General features: G+C 35.5%; 1 protein-coding gene across 1 annotated transcript in view; it reads right to left on the bottom strand.

Moving 5' to 3' along the window:
* Positions 1 to 1,599: 1,599 nt before the first annotated feature.
* The window catches only part of Klhl1 (kelch like family member 1), a 335,255-nt gene continuing 319,387 nt past the window's right edge, over positions 1,600 to 17,467 (bottom strand). Inside the window, exons 10-11 of the mRNA XM_052732608.1 lie at positions 12,028 to 12,199; positions 1,600 to 2,730 (exon numbers count right to left, since the gene is read on the bottom strand). Coding sequence (XP_052588568.1) covers positions 2,671 to 2,730; positions 12,028 to 12,199 — 232 coding nt within the window. The 3' untranslated portion in view covers positions 1,600 to 2,670. The remainder of the gene's footprint in view (positions 2,731 to 12,027; positions 12,200 to 17,467) is intronic.

Below are 17,467 nucleotides of genomic sequence, written 5' to 3'. Positions count from 1 at the left end.
TATTTTCCTCCTCCAAATGGGTCTCTCAGACATTTTGGCCATTGTAACACAAAAATAACTAGTAACATTTGTCTAAAACCATATGTGAATGCTGCCGTACTTTTACATCTTCAACATAAAAGTAATAAACAGTAGTTAAATATAGTTTAAAAGCAAGAAAATCAGACTTATGCAAAACATTCCATCTATGACCTATACAGTTTAGAAATTGCTCTGACTGGGTAACTGTGAAATGGAAGACATGTGCATAGAAAAGCTGGGATTGCGTGCACCATACACTGTATTGGAGAAGCAGAGGCAATTATAAACTCAGCACCTGTATTACAGAGTTCTGGATGAGGAGGTGGGTCTATTACAGAAAGCTGATTGAGTGAATGGACATGTCCTACATTGCTGAAGGAGGAACTGACCTAGCTAATCTCGATAGGGGAGTCTCTGGATGACAGCAATCTCAGACTGCAGCTAACCTTTAGGAGAAGGCTGTGTTTGGTACTTTCTTAAAACATTGTCAACATCTTTACTTGGACAGGAAATCTGTTTCCCCTTCTCCTGGACCTGATCTGGGAAGGCCTTGCTATTCCTGAGTCTGAGGCATTAGAGTTCTTGACGTGGTTCTGCTCACGTCATGAATGCTCATTCACATAGGGGTACTCTCATTCCCCACACATTTATAAAAATGGGTCTTGAACAAAATAAATTGTAATCCATAGTAGAAAGAGTCATGCACTCCATAAGACTATAGCTTCCTAAGAAGAAGCAATATAATTTTGGGGTGTTTTAAAACACATTCCATTTATTTAATGTTTCTACACATCTAAACAGGCCTATTTTGACCATATAATTTTATCTTCAGAATATGAAAGAACTAACCAGATTGTTTCTTTTTAAATTTTTTGTCTTATTAGTGTTTTGTTGGCTAAATATATATGTAAAAGTAAAACTTACCTATTACTTGTACAAAATATCTTCCTCATTTGACCACTGCATATTAATTGCTTTCTAATAGTCCCCCTGTGAAATATTAGATAAAATTATAATGGTGAGAATTTTTGTATATGCATGTATATTTGATATATATGGGATCAGAGGTACATGTGTGTCACAGCATATACATGGAAGCCAGAGGACAACTTCAGGTATCTTTCCTTGAGTTAGATCTTGCTTGAGATAAGTCTCTTCCTGCTCATCACTGCTCAAGCAAAACTAGTTGGTCCTGGGGCTTCTGGGACTTCTGGGGCTTCTGCTGTTTCTCTGTCTCATACAAGGATATAGGAGTACAAGACACCACATCTGGCTTTAAATGGGTCCTGGGGATCTGATCTCAGACCCTCATACTAGCATGGCACGTACTTTATACAAGCCATCTGAAAAGTTTCTACTACTAGGAAGCTAATAATAAATGGTGACCACTCAAAAGCAGGGAACTTGTATTGGAGGAAGTAACAGTGAAAACATAACTCACAAAATGAGGGAAAATATTAGTAAATTTTATACAGATATTCACACATGGACACACACACATACACACACACCTACAATAGAACAAACTTGTCAACTTTTTTACCTTGTCTAAAAGATACATGAAGGAAGATACACTGATAAAAGCAAATGCTCTATCATTTATTAACTATTCTTATAATTTACATGAACACATATTAATGATGTTACATAAAAGTCCCACATTCTTCTTTAAAACAATTACAAACATTTGGTTTAAAATAATGTACATATCAGTGTAAGATGTTTGAAAATGAGTAATGAAAATCTGTAGTCAGCCATCCTTCTAGCAGTTATCCTAATCACCCCAATTTAATGACTTAGAAACTTTTGTCTCAAAATTCTAAGTTTTGTTTTAAAGAACAAGCTTCTAAAGGACTTGAGCATGCAGTGGGTATATTAACATTCAGAATAACTAGCATCCATGCTTATACTGAACTCTGCATGAGGTGAATGCCCACAGTCATACTGACTCTTTGGCTCAGTGTGTTGACAGTGCAAAGCGATGTGGGAAGCTTAAGGAAAAGTCCTTTGTGTTTGCCAGTTTCAACTGATGACACAGTTGCAATAAAATCCAGTCATCATCTTGAATACAATATGCAGCCTTGATTAGCAGGGCAGTTTGTTTTCTGAATGCAAAAGAAAAACAGTCATCTGTCTCTCTAATTGTTTTCATAGCTGAGGAAAATGAGAAAGAAACACATTTGTTCCAATAAAACTTCCTGATATCATCACATCCAATTAGGAACATATCAAATCAATGAGATTTTGCAAGATGAAGTATTATAACTTCTAGTCTTGGCAGCCTGTTGGATGTCCTCACAGATTATAAAAACAAGTGAGTGATCTGTCACTAAGGAACTCTCTATATCACAAATATGGGTCTCTTCTGAGAAACCAGCCTTTGGTAGCTCTAGTTATTGAATGCTACAATACAAAACATTACCAGTAACCATTCCTGAACTAACTAACACTTGGCCTGTTGTTGTGTCTGTGTTATCTTCTTTCCTATATTCTGTTTGATCTTTTACTGCTTTTGGCACCAGCAGCTAAATCTATAAAAATCCTGTTCCTGAGAAGTTTTCATCTCAGGAAGTTCTTTCTCATTCTTACCATATGATATAAAATAAGCACAGTAGTAAAGAAAATCCTTCCAAACATTATACAAATTAGTCAAGGTTGCTTGATGACAACCACGCAGGCACCTGCTCTGCCAATATTCAAGGAAGCCATCTGTTGAAAAATGGAACAAGAGACATAGGTTACTGTAGTGGAGCTATAGATAAGTTATACTGTATTTGAAAATCATACACACGGAAATCATAAATGAATGTGGTTAATTATCCCATTACAGCCACAGATAGTACAATACAAATGAAAGCATTGAAAATTCTACTTTTAAAAAATGTAATTACTTTTACATTAAGGCAATAAAACATGCAATTATGCATAGAAATGTTTAACAAAAATACTAAGATTTGAATGAAATGAATTTAAAATAGGAAAGTTTCCATCAAAGTTTTATTCTTAGACACATTTGTTATATTTCATCATAATAGTTGTGACACTGTAATCACTTTGAAGTTGTTTTCCACAAATACCGTATAGAATCAAATGTATTACACATTCATCTTTAGGCACAGACATCTCACAAAAAGTATATTCGATAACTTTTCCACGTATAGTTCGTAATTAGATAATTGCTACACTGCTTATTAAATGTGTTTTCAATATGATGATCATTAAAATGAGCATGTAGAGTTTCTAAAATGATCCTGAATATAAAAGCTGTCAGACTTATATTAAATAAAAATTTCAAAAACTTTCTAATTAAATGTGTCTTTTGGAGTCATAATTTTATCTTTTATAATAATGGTTCACCTCTCTCCAAACTTGCTTTCTCCTAGTCATTTTATGCCTTAATAATCCAATAATTGAAATAAAATTCATATTTACTGTTATTGGTTTAAATTCTTTATTATCTTTTTCTGTAAGCTCTCCAGGGTTTTTTGCTTTTGTTTTTCTGTTTGAAGTTGAGTATTTTCCTTTCAAGGTATGTAGAGAATTGCATTGGAATTTTAATGGGGATTGGGTTGAATCTGTTGTTGGCTTTTGGTAAAAAGGCCATTTTTACTATGTTAAACCTACCAACTCATAAGCATGGGAGATATTTTCATCTTCTGGTATCTTTTATAAGCTCAATTGTCATCAGGGAGGCATCATCCAGCAACTGATGGGAGATGATGCAAAGCCCCACAGCCAAACACTAGCTGGATCCAGGGAAACCCCACAGAAGAGGAGCGGGAGGAATGATCATAGGAGCCAAAGGGATCAAGGACACCATGAGAATATGGTACACAGAATAAAACAAGCAGGGCTCACAGGGGCTCACAGAGACTGAAGCAACAATCAAAGACTCAGTCCAGGTCTAAGCTAGGTCTGCTGCATAGACGTTATGGTAGTGTAGCTTGGTTTTCTTGTGGGAGTCCTAACAGGGGGAGTTGTGGTTTGGTATCTCTGACTCTTTTGCTGGTGTTTGGAACCCTTTCTCTCCTACTGGGTTCCCTCATCCAGCCTTGATATGAGGGTTTGTGCCTAATTTTATTGTAATTTGCTATGCCATGTTTGGTTGATATCCCTGGGAGACCTGATATTTTTTTTTTTCATTTTTTAATTGAAAGGGAGGAGGAGATGATCCGGGTAAGGTGGGAGACTAGGAGGAGTGGAGGGAGGGGACACTATGGTGAGGATGTAATGCATGAGAGAACAATTAAAAACTTAAAAATGCTTCATTATCTATTCTCTTAAAGAGAGGGATCTTTAGCATGGTTTTTGGTTATATGTACTATAGTACCTGTTTATCTCCTCAAACAACGTATTCCAATGTACTTTTGGCTCAGTGAAAACTGGCATGAATTATTCCCCCAGCTCTTACAGATGCTGATTTCTAAAAGCTAAATAATTCTGACATATTTATTGGGTTAACGCACTACCTCTTTTTAGGCCACTTTCAACATTTCATTTACAGCAGAAAGTTTGCTACATAGTCCATATAGGATCTATCACAGTGATGAGTATTTCCTTTGCCAAATAGTTTATCGTTCTTTAAACATTTCGTATTTATAAAACCAGTCCTTTGAACACTTAGAAGAGATTACCTTTAGTTATTTTGACCAACTTAACTCATACATTTTAAAACACTTCCCTTGTTGTTCCCTCAAGCATTATAAATTTCATTGTGGTGACCTGAAAAGGTTGGTCACAGAATCCATTAATACAGTCAAGGGAGGGTATATATGTGGTTCCAAGTTTCTTAACTACTCTTCAACATCTTCCTCTATATAAATTATATACAAATAAATTCAACTCTAGGACAAGAGAATAATGATAGTACTTAGTTCGTGTATGTGAGAAACATCTACACATGCCCTACAGCATAAACACTGCACACAGCAACGGTAGTATGAGAATCTCCTGGAAGGGCGGAAGCCCATGCAGTTTTACCTAGGTGAAAGAAATATGATCAATGTACTTTGTTTTCTGAAACACATTGTTTCTCTAACCAAGTGCAAGGATTGAGCTCAATGTTAAATGGCAGAGTAAAGTTCACTAACCTCCATCTGCACACACGTGAGTATATCTTTCTCATAAAACAAATGAAAGCACAATTGTGACAATTGTTCCAGGATTATGATTCTATCTAATCTAGCATGTTTTTCAAAAATGTATGTATTCTTGAATATTTTCATAGTTTTGGCTTCTTTATTTTAACAACTAGTCCGTTGTGGGGGCTAGTCAATAGACTTCAAATACTTTAGTGTGTAAATAGAGCAAAGTGATCAGCCTTATTGGACAAAGGCAGGTTAGAATAATGAACATTTCAAAATTGTGCTTTAGTTTATATATGTAGGTTTGTGTGTATGTGTCTGGTAGGTTTATCCTGATAGCCCCTCAAGACCCCTACAAATCTAAGAGAGCAAAAGATAAGTCAGTAAAGTGTTTAATTTAGTATTTCTCTTTATGATTAAAAAAGTGCTACTATTATCCCCGATATGAAAGTAAAATATTTAATTCAGCAGTTTTAAGATTTATGTTTACTATATTAAAACAAAATTATAATAAAACTAATCTTGTGTTTGTATAATATTATATGAGCCAGAGATTTAAAAAAATGAATAATGCTCTTCAGGAGGTTTATATCTCTTAATACCACTCACATTATGTTGATTTCAATTTTAGTGGAATGATGAGCAGAATGATATTTTATAATAAATATTTAATGAAGATATTACATCATATATTTTATGCAACTGTAAATTCCATTTATTTAATGTTCATGTGTATTGGTGCTCTGTCTAAACTTTACACCTTTGAAGTCAGACTTTTTCCTAAAAAACAAGTCATACTGAATCCACACTCTATCTGCTGTAGAAACCTAGAGACTTAGTAATGTAAAAAGTCAAAATATATCCTGTAGCATTTTAGCAAAATAATATATAAAAAATTTATTCTTGTTTTCCTAATTTTTTTAACTTTTATTTTTTGGTTTTTCAAGACAAGGTTTCTCTGTGTAGTTTTGGTTCCTGTCCTAGATCTTGCTCTGTAGACCAGGCTTGCCTTGAGATCCAGCCTGGCTCTGCCTCCTGAGTGCTAGGATAAAAGACGTGTGCCATCGTTGCCTGGCCTGTTTTTTTATTATTATTAAGAAATTTACTATTCATTTTACATATCAACCACAGGGCCCCCTGTCCTCCCTCCTAATGCCTCCCAGGTTTCCCCCACAAGCCAACCCCCATTCCCATCCCTTCTAAGACAAGGCCTCCCATGGGTAGTCAGCAGAGCCTGATATATTCAGTTGAAGCAGGTCAAAGACCTTCCCCCTGAAAAAAAGATGTGTAAGGTATCCAACCATAGGCACTGGGCTCCAAAAGGCCCATACATGCACCATGGATGGATCCTGATCCCAGTGCCAGAGGGCCCCTTAAGCGGGTCAAGCTACACAACTGTCTCGCCTATGTAGAGAGCCTAGTCCAGTCCCAAGGATGTTCCACAGATATTGGTGCACAGTTCTTGAGTTTCCACTAGTTTGGTTTGGTTGTCTCTATACATCTTCCCATCACAATCTTGCTGCCCCTTGCTCATAGAATTCCTCTTCTCTTTCTTAGACTGGGCTCCTGGAGCTTGGCCTGGTGCTTGGTTGAGGATCTCTGCATCTGTTTCAGTCAGTTACTGGATAAAGGCTCTGTGATGACAGTTATGGTATTCATACATCTGATTATCAGAGTAGGCAAGTTCAGGCACCCTCTCCACTACTGCTAATAGTTTAAGGTGGAGTCATCCTTGTGGATTCCTGAGAACTTCCCTAATACCCTGTTTCTCCCTATTCCCATGATGTCTCCCTCTATCAAGGTATCTCTTTCCTTGTTTTCTACTCTGTTCCTGTTCTAGCTTGACCATCCCATTCCCTTATGTTCTCATCCCCCAACATCCATTGCCTTTTCCTCACCCCCATTATACTCATGGAGATCTTATCTACTTCCCCTTCCCAGGGCTATCCACAGTCCTTCTTAGGATTCTCCATGTTAGCTAGCTCCTCTAGAGCTGTGGGTTGTAGTCTGGTTATACTTTGCTTTACATCTAGTATCTACTTATGAGTGAGTACATACCATGTTTTTCCTTCTGAGTCTGGGTTACCTCACTCAGGATGATATTTTCTAGTTCTATCCATTTGCCTGCAAATTTCATAATGTCATAGTTTTTTACTGCTGAGTAATATTCCATTGTGTATATGTACCACATTTTCTTTATCCATTCCTCAGTCGATGGGCATCTAGGTTGTTTCCAGGTTCTAGCTATTACAAATAATGCTGCTATGAACATAGTTGAGCATATGTCCTTGTGGTATGATTGAACACCCCTTGGGTATATGCTCAAGAGTGGTATAGCTGGGTCTTGAGGTAGATTGATTCCCAATTTTCTGAGAAATGGCCATACTGATTTTCAATGTGGCTATACAAGTTTGCACTCCCACCAATAGTGGAGGAGTGTTCCCCCTGTTCCACATCCTTTCCAACATAAGCTGTTTTCAGTGTTTTTGATCATAGCCATTCTGACAGGTGTAAGATGGTATCTCAGAGTTGTTTTGATTTGCATTTCCCTGATGACTAAGGATGTTGAGCAATTCCTTAAATGTCTTTCAGCCATTTGAGATTCTTCTGTTGAGAATTCTTTGTTTAGCTCTGTAGCCCATTTTTTAATTGAATTGTTCAGTATTTTGATATCTAGTTTCTTGAATTCTTTATGTATTTTGGAGATCAGCCCTCTGTCAGATATGGGGTTAGTGAAGATCTTTTCCCATTCTGTAGTCTGTCATTTTGTCTTGCTGACCATGTCCTTTGTCTTACAAAAGCTTCTCAGTTTCAGGAGGTACCATTTCTTCATTGTTACTCTCAGTGTCTGTGCTACTGGTGTTATACTTAGGAAGTAGTTTCCTGCACCAATGCATTTAAGACTACTTCCTACTTTCTCTTCTATCAAGTTCAGTGTAACTGGATTTATGTTGAGGTCTTTGATCTACTTGGACTTGAGTTTTGTGTATGGCGACAGATATGGATCTATTTGCAATCTTCAACATGTTGATATTCAGTTATGCCAGCATCATTCAGCATCATTTGATGAAGATGATTTCTTTTTGCCATTTTACAGTTTTTGGCTTCTTTGTCAAAAATCAGGGGTTCTTAGGTGTGTGGATTAATGTCAGGGTCTTGAATTCGTTTCGATTGGTCCACATATTGATTTTTATGATGATACCAAGCTGTTTTTATTACTATGGCTCTACAGTAGAGCTTGAGGTCAGGGATGGTGATACCTTCAGAGGTTACTTTATTGTACAGATTTTTTTCTATCCTGTTTTTTTTTTCCATATGATGTTGAATATTGTTCTTTATAGGTCTGTGAAGAATTGTGTTGGGGTTTTAATGGGGATTGCATTGAATCTGTAGGTAGCTCTTGGTAAGATTACCATTTTTACTATTTTAATCCTACCTATCCATGAGCATGGGAGATCTTTCCATTTTCTGATATCTTCTTCAATTTCTTTCTTCAGAAATTTAAAGTTCTTTTCATACAAGTTTTCACTTGCTTAGTTAGAGTTACCCCAATGTATTTTATATTATTTGTGGCTATTGTAAAGGCTAATGTTTCTCTGATTTCTTTCTTGGCCTGTTTGTCATTTGTATATAGGAGGGCTACTGATTCATTTGAGTTAATCTTGTATCCTGCCACGTTGCTGAATATTTTTTTATCAGCTATGTAGGTTCTCTCGTAGAATTTTGGGGTAATTTATGTATATTAGTGTGTCATCTGCACACAGCAAATGCTTGACTTCTTCCTTTCCAATTTGTAATCCCTTGATCTTTTTTGTTGTCTTATTGCTCTACCTAGATCATTTAGTATTATATTGAATACATATGAGGAGAGTGGACAGCCTTGTCTTGTTCCTGGTTTTAGTGAAATTGCTTTGAGTTTCTCTCCATTTAATTTGATGTTGGCTGCTGGATTGCTGTAAAATGCCTTTATTATATTTAGGTATGTTCCTTGTATTCCTGGTCTCTCCAAGACCTTTATCATGAAGGAATGTTGGATTTTGTCAAAGTCTTTTTCAGCATCTAATGAAATGATCATGTGTTTTTTTTTCTTTCAGTTTGTTTATGTGGTGTATGACAGATTTGCATATGTTAAACCATTCTTGCATCTCTGGGATGAGTCCTACTTGGTCATGGTAGATAATTGTTTGGATGTGTTCTTGGATTCGGTTTGCCAGTATTTTATTGAGTATTTTTGCATCAGTGTTCATAAGGGAGATTGGTCTGTAATTTTTTTCTTTGTTGCATCTTTGTGTGGTTTGAGTATCAGGGTAACTGTAGTCTCATAAAAAGAGTTTGTTAATGTTCTTTCTTTTTCTATTGTGTGGAAGAATTTGAAGAGTATTGGTGGTATTAGCTCTTTGCAGTTCTTGTAGAATTCTCCACTGAAACCACCTGGGTCGGGGTCTTTTAATGACTGTTTCTATTTCCTTAGGGCTTAATGGTCTATTTAAATATTTTATCTGGTCTTGATTTAACTTTGGTATGTGGTACCTATCCAGAAAATTGTCCATTTCTTTTAGATTTGCCAATTTTTTGGAGTACAGTGTAGAGAACTTGTGGATTGCTTCCAGGCTCATATGGTTTGATTAAGGAAGAACCCCTGAGAGATCTCTAGATGTTCCAACATCCAGATCAGCTTCAAGGAAACTGGCTCAGACAATGCAGCCTTATAGACTACTCCAGTCAGGACTTGACCATAATTCTTAATTTTCTCAGGATCCTCATAAGAATACAGTGCCCTTTAGTTTATAGGACTAGAATCTCTCAGTCATTTTTTTATGTCCTGTAGAATGTATGGAAGTTTCTTCTGTTAAACAGGAACCTGAAGGACTGTCTTGCCTTGTAAAATTTAGTGGCCATATCCCTATAGGTTCTGCATGTCCAGTTTATACAACATACTGGCAATCAGTAAACACAAGGGCACTTTTTCCCCCAGTGGCTAACTTTTGCCACAAAGAAAGCAAATTCCATAATGATTTCTTCCATGCCCATCATCCTCCTTGAGGTAATTGATGCTGCCAGGAGCAGATGTATCTCATTGTCCAGAAAAAGAGTTTTTTAAAGCATTTTAAATGTCACATTCTATAGGTCAAGTCTCAGGCGTGTCTGACAAACAGGCACATACACAGCAGTTTCACAGGATGGGAGAACTTTATACAATACTGGCCCTTGGTGGCATAGCCCTCATTTGTAGAACCATTTTTTTCATGATCTTCTTTCTCATAGTTATCATGTATTTTCATTCTTTCTAAAAAGCAAAGCTAGAAAATTCTTATTTCTGAAGTCTCTAGTAATAGTAAGTTTTTGTTTTGTTTTGTTTTGTTTTGTTTTTTATTTGTAAGTAACTGGGATGAGGGTGATCTCTATGAGCAATTGAAGTAAAAAGTGGAAAGTCAAATAATTTAACTCTACAGTGCTCTTTCCCCCAATATCTTTCCAATTTTCCCCTAGGTCAGACAAATATATTTAATTTTATTGTCCTCTAAAGTTTTGCTGGGAAAATAATTATTCACGATGAAGGTATCTTAACCCAATAATTGCATGTAGATGTTAATCCATTTGAATGAGGCTACTGAGATTGAAACATTATTAAAGATGGATCATTGATGATGGTATATGTGCGTATATGTAAATATCATTAATGTGTGCTTATTACTTTTGTTCAGATAGATTTTTTTCAATTTTTATGACCCAAATCAGAACCTTCAGCTGATTAAAGCATATAAACTATGTTGTCTCTTAAAAAAAAAAAAAGAGTTTTCAATTTTACTATGGTCATCAATTTCTTTAAAATAATTTCTTACTGTTAGGTTTCTAACTATGGAGAGAGGTAGAAAAATAAAAGGCAAGTATCCAATAATTGAATTTAAAGGAACACACCTAGGGATGGTTCTACTCACTCTGTTGTAAGCAAGACCACCATAACGATGTAGTCAAGATATTTTCTCCTTTAAAAAACTTGCTACCTTTCACATATATACTGGAACTTTTCAAACAGAATGGAACTTGCTGCATTGTATACTGATCCTGAGTCTGTAACTACACTGTATATTCAAGAGATAATCTTTCATTCAATATGAGCCAATCATTTCTCTTCAGCTTGCAGGGGAAAAGAGATTTCTATCAGATCAGCACATGATAAGTGGATCCCTTTTCTGTTTATTTTTTAAAATCAACTGCAGACATATATTTGTTCTGTTTTCTGGTTGTGACTGTAAGAGTATTACTTAGTGCTTCTTACAACCTTACCCAGTGGACAATCTCAACCCAGGGCCATAACATAGGGCACCTAGGCAAAAATGAGTAGCAGGAAGTATTAATTCTGCAACCTTCATGTTCTTGTTGCAGGCACTTTTAAAACCAAATATTCTGTCATAGCTTTGTTTACAAATATATTATACTTTCAGTTTTTTAATTTAGGTCACTCAAATCCCTTGTTGTTCCTTATTCTGAGTCTTTTTTTTTTTTTTTTTTTTTGTTTTTTGAGACAGGGTTTCTTTGTGTAGCTTTGTACCTTTCCTGGAACTCACTTGGTAGCCCAGGCTGGCCTCGAACTCACAGAGATCCGCCTGTGTCTTCCTCCCGAGTGCTGGGATTAAAGGCATGCACCACCACCGCCTGGCTATTCTGAGTCATTATAATGTCTTCCTGAAGGATGGATATCTTTTAGTAGCATCAGTTTATTATAGTATTACATGCAGGAGAAAATAATACACAAAAATGTTCTTTTAATTTTAACACCACTCATAATATATGACTAAATTAATCACTTTGGTGCAGTGTTCCTATAAGATAAATTGCAGTAAGTATAAGAATCCTCAACACGATGCAGCTTAAGTAACTCTGTTTTACATTCAGTTAGTTATGCCCATAACAATCTTACCTGTGTCCACTCATTAGTTTGTGGATCATATGATTCCATGGTGTTGAGGTATGTTTGCCCGTCATAGCCACCAACAGCATATAGTCTGTCACCAAGGAGACAGACACCAACAGCATCTCTAGGCATACTCAAAGGAGCTACCATGGTCCATGTGTCTGTTTTTGGATCATACCTAAAATTTAAGGACAATAAAATAAAATTCTAATTATACTCAAATTTTATTCTATAAATGATAATTTTCAAAAGTGTTATCTGAGGGTGCCTGGACTGGTCTACCCTGGTGACCAGTCTAGCGAGTACCCTAACCGTCATCATAGAGCCTTTGTCTAGTGACTGATGGAGGCAGATGCAGAGATCCATGGCCGGGTGCCAGGCAGAATCCAATCCATGAGAAAGAGGAGGGATTCTGTAGGCATGGGACATCGAGATAATGATGGGAAGACATGTAGAGATGACCGGTCACACTAGTGGAAGCCCATGAACTGTATAGTGGCTGTGGTGTCCCTAGTCCAGGTGACTGGACTAGGTCTTCTGGATATGGAAGATGGTTGTTTGGCTCGAACTGTTTGTGGGGCGCCCAGGCAGGAGGATCAAGATCTGTCCCTGGTTCATGCGCAAGCTTTCGGGAGCCTGGTACCTGTGGTGTGACGCCTTATGCCTTGAGTAGCCTTGGTGAAGTGGGAAGGGGCTTGGACCTGCCTAGGCTCAGTGTGCCAGACTCTGCTGACTCCTCATGGGAGACCTTGCTTTGGGGGATATGAGAAAGTGGAGTGGCTTGGGAGGGAGGGCTGGATGGTGGGAGGAGGGTGGAGGGAGGGGGTGGAGGGAGGAGGGAGGATCTGAGGGTGGTATGTGGAGTGAGTAGAAAATTTCTTAATAAAGAAAAATGAAAAGAAAAAAAACTGTTATCTGAAAAAGAAAATTAAGAATATTTGTTCTCAAGTTCAATAATTTTGACAGATAAATTTTTTGAAACTATTAGCCATGATAATGGTCATTCTAAACTCTAAGGTACTTAAAAATCATACCTGAACCCTTAAAATGATAAAGATTCATTTGGTAAAAATAAATGTCATGCCGTTCTTTCCAAGTTGTATATTTAGAAGCATAAATCATTATATTCCACAGCAAATGATGTTTTGAACAAGACTGAAATGTAGTGATATTATAATGAAGCCAAAAGAATGCTTGAAAACCTGGAGGACCTCAATTTGAATACTTAGTAGATGTAACCTTTTCTGAAAAGGTAATGCAAATCTATTCTACGTTTTTTAGAAGAGAAATAGACATTTTGTTCCAAAATTCGGTGGGTGGTAAGCTTGATGTAGTGGCACATACATGTTATTCCAGCATTTGGGAAGAGGACATAAAAGGATCAGGAGGCAAATGGACAAATTCATTCATCTATGTACCTAGTTCAAGACCAGCCTGGGAAGTATACAGGAAATAGTGTTTCAAAAAGAAAATCAAAACAATTTTTAAAAAAATCTAGTTTAAAAGAAAATGTAGCCAGCTTTATTAAAATGAGTATTAAGTGTGATATAAGTAAAGTGTTAGAGTGAGCTCCAGGACAGAGTATATTACGTATGTGCAAACATGTATAAATACTATTAACATAAACTTATTAAGAACTTAGCTCAGTAAACACACAAACAAAAACTAAAACATCCAAACAAAGGAATTTGAGAGAGCAGTGAGCAATATGTCTAAAAATATCCATTTAGCCTTTGAATTTTAGGGAAATAGTTCCAGATGAATAGAACTGTTATTAGTCATAACATTGCTAAAATTTTCCATGAAGGATACAACAGCAGATGAAGTGTTTGGAGCCAGGTAAGCCAAGTTATTTAAATAATAATACCTACAAACACTTCCTTTTCAAAATATCTAATTACTTCATATTACATATATAAATTTCAAATATCTATCTGTACATAATGTTTAGAATGGTACACACTGAGAGATTGAGTATAACTTATTTCAGCTGAAAATGAATCACTAATCCACATCTTTGCCTTTAATCTGAAATTTACAATTAAGATCCAAAGCTAAACGTTAGCAAGACAAAAACAGAAATACAAATTATGACTGACTAAAGGAAAAATATTTTCTTTTAAAAATGGAAATGTATGTTTTGTGTTCCAGGACTTATTTGGCCAGTAGAAAACTCGAACAATGAACTATTGAAATAAACCAAAAATTAACATCAGTGTGTTAAATACAGTTTTCACTATATATATATACATATATATATACATATATATATGTATATATATATAGTATGTATTTATAGAGAATACTCATTTTACACAAAACATTACATGTTTTTGATTATCAAAGATGGAGGCATGTGTGTGATCATCTACTGACTCAATGTCTACCAAAATTTTAATCATTGTCCTAGGCTGTTATGCACAGAGAAATTTGATTGACAGGCTTAAGTTAGTCAAGGCAAAGCATCATAAAAAATAAAAAGCACAAAGACCTACAATATAATTACAGTTATACAATACATTCAATCACAATCTTAAAAAAAAATTCAAACATTTTCACAAACATTCTGAAACCTACCACAATGGAGAATGAGATGTGAAAAGGAATGACAAAGAATACCACCTGCATGCAAACAGAACATTCCAGAAGGTGAAACATTTTTTAAGGTAACCAGACAGATTTTTTTTCAAATAAATGACTTAAAAAACACAGAGACAGGTAATGAATATTTCTAAATTAAGTGTGAATGACTGTGCTTGTGGTTCAGAATCTTATTCAGAAAATTCTTGTCTTTACTGCGTCTTCAGATATATTTTCTGTGTATTTCTCCAACAAGTTCAGCTTCTTGAGTATTGAGTTAAAGACTTTAGACCCATTTTGAATTATTAATTTATAGTATGAGAAATGTGGTTATAATTTATTTCTTCTTCAGGTTAATATTCAGTTTTGTCAACACCATTTATGGAGTAAGCTAACCTTTTTTCCAGAATGTAAAATTGATATATTTGTTAAAAATCAGTTGCCCATAGCTGTTCAAGTTTATTTCTGGATCCTGCATTATATACCGTTGGTCAACATGTCTACTTTTTAAGCAAATTCCATGCATTTTTATGACTGTCACTCAGTAGTATAACTTTAGGTTAGGTCAGGTAGTGTGGACACTCTGATAGTGTTCTTTCTATTTTAGGGTAGCATTGATTACCACAAGAAATGCAACTAAAGATATTAAAGTTTCTACCCAGCAAAAGAAACATTCACCAGAGAAAAAAGATAGGTGAAAATTGGAGGAAGTATTTGTTCACTATATTTTGGAAAAGGGTGTGATACCAAGTATATATAAAGAACTTTAAACATAAACATGCAACCAATAAAACAGCCAAAATATAAATGGGCCAATAAAATGAATAGACAGTTATCAAAAGAAATCTACAGAATCAATGCAATTCTCATCAAAATTCCAACACAGTTCTTCACTTTGAGATCCTATATAACCAAAGTCAGTTGTCTGTGAACAAGAAAACAAATGACAACAAATGATGGTTGTTGCTAGCATTGTAAACCAGTGCAATCACTGTGAAAAATCAGTATGGAGTTTCCTCAACAAAAACGGAACTATCATATGACCCAGCTATACCTCTCTTTAACATATACCCAAAACACTCTATATATGCTATGACAGATTACATGTATACAACCGTGTTTACTGTACTAATCCGTGTAGCGGGAAGTGGAGGCAGCTAAGATGCTCATCAGTGGAAGAATGGCTATTTCAAATGTGTCATAAATAAAAAAAAAAACTTGGAGTTTTACTCATCTGTTAGGAAAATGTATCTATGTAATTTTTGGGAAAATAAATAGAACTAGAAAGTATTAGAGTAAGTGAGAAAACCAAGAATCAGAAAAATACTCACAGATTCTCTCTCACATGAAGGTCCTAAATTTTAATATTTCTACATTTATAAAAAGGGGTTTTGATAGTATATACAGAACGTGAAAGTAGAGAGGCGATCCATAGGGATAGAGGAACAAAAGATATTGGAAAGGATGATTAAAAAAAAGATCAGATGTGACATGAAAGGAGAAAACAGGTTCTTAGACTATGACGACACATTACAGGACTAGAAAAGAGAAGAAGGGTGAGAGACACAATACATAGTTCGGGGTTTTTTAAAATGAGTTAAGTAGCATTCTTCTAAGGTAACAAACTAAAACTTAAAAAGCGTTACAGACTTAATAATGGGGGTTTCCTCACCTGGATGTCAATTCATACAGAGCAAATATTATGAGAGATTTGGAACCTTGGGCATTTTTCGTTTAACGTAGGCAATAGATTTTAATAAGGGAATGAATGAGCTCTTCCTGCTGGGTTCGTAGCATTGTGACTATGTTAAAAAGTAAGACCTTGATTGTTCTTAGTTGTTCCTGAAATTAATTAAAATCTTTTAGGATGAAAACATCTTTGAAATTTTCATGAAAATCATTCAAGGGTGTTAAACAAAAACACATGGAAAGGGAATGGGTAGAGCAAAAATACTCAGTTGTTGATGGCTGCTGGATTTCAGTGACGTGTGCTGGAGGATGTTGCCTTGCTTGTTGTTTGCTTATGGGTGTCATTTCCTAACAAAAATCACTTTACAGCAAATAAAAGATACATTTACATTTTGTTGAATAGCCAAGTCTTCTTTAAACAGAATATTTTATTTAATAATGCCCAGTTTGGCTTCAGTCACATATTTTACATGAATATCTTCTTCTGAAGTCATATTTCAGACTTTGCCTGGTAATTATTTAGCTCTGCAGAGTAACTTTTTTCAAATACTATCTGCAGTGGAGATGTTGTTCATCACTTAGCAAAACAGAAAAAAATAAAGCAATTGAAGAACTAACTATTAGAAGTAATATATGAAGTTATAAGTTCTAGGTGAAATTCAGAATGTTGACACAATTCTGCAAGTCAATATTTTGTGATGAGTTGTAAAAAACTTATCTATTTACATCTGGATACAAACTTGAAAACTGCAGCTACATATACAAATAAACATTTTATACATTGTACAAATTTCTTGAAAGAAAAAAAAAACTCTAAAAATTTATTGTCTTCTACAAAACCATTCTTTGTATTAGATGGGGTCTGTTTTAGGTAGAAAGCATCATTTCAAATATATATTAGTGCTTTATTTCTCAATGTCTGAAATGCTGTTTATATTTAGCTTAATGCATTACAATTTAAATTAAAAGAAGTCACACTAATCCGTGAGTTTCCTTTGACTTGTGGCATTCAGACTCCATTACAGATGAGTAGAAAGTGAACACACACTCAGAATTACCCAGACCTGTAGCACTGACTGCCTCTCACATTCACGGTTCTAGAAAGATTTTTCCATATTTAGAACTGTTCAGAGTTTCCTCTTTGCTTGGAGGAACATGAAGTTATCCCCAAAGTTAT

Source organism: Peromyscus californicus, unplaced genomic scaffold (genome assembly GCF_007827085.1).
Source record: "Peromyscus californicus insignis strain IS unplaced genomic scaffold, ASM782708v3 Scaffold_12__1_contigs__length_115047231, whole genome shotgun sequence".
Classification (NCBI taxonomy): Eukaryota; Metazoa; Chordata; class Mammalia; order Rodentia; family Cricetidae; genus Peromyscus; species Peromyscus californicus.
The sequence above is the reverse complement of the archived record's forward strand: the minus strand, read 5'-3'. Positions and strand labels throughout refer to the sequence as shown.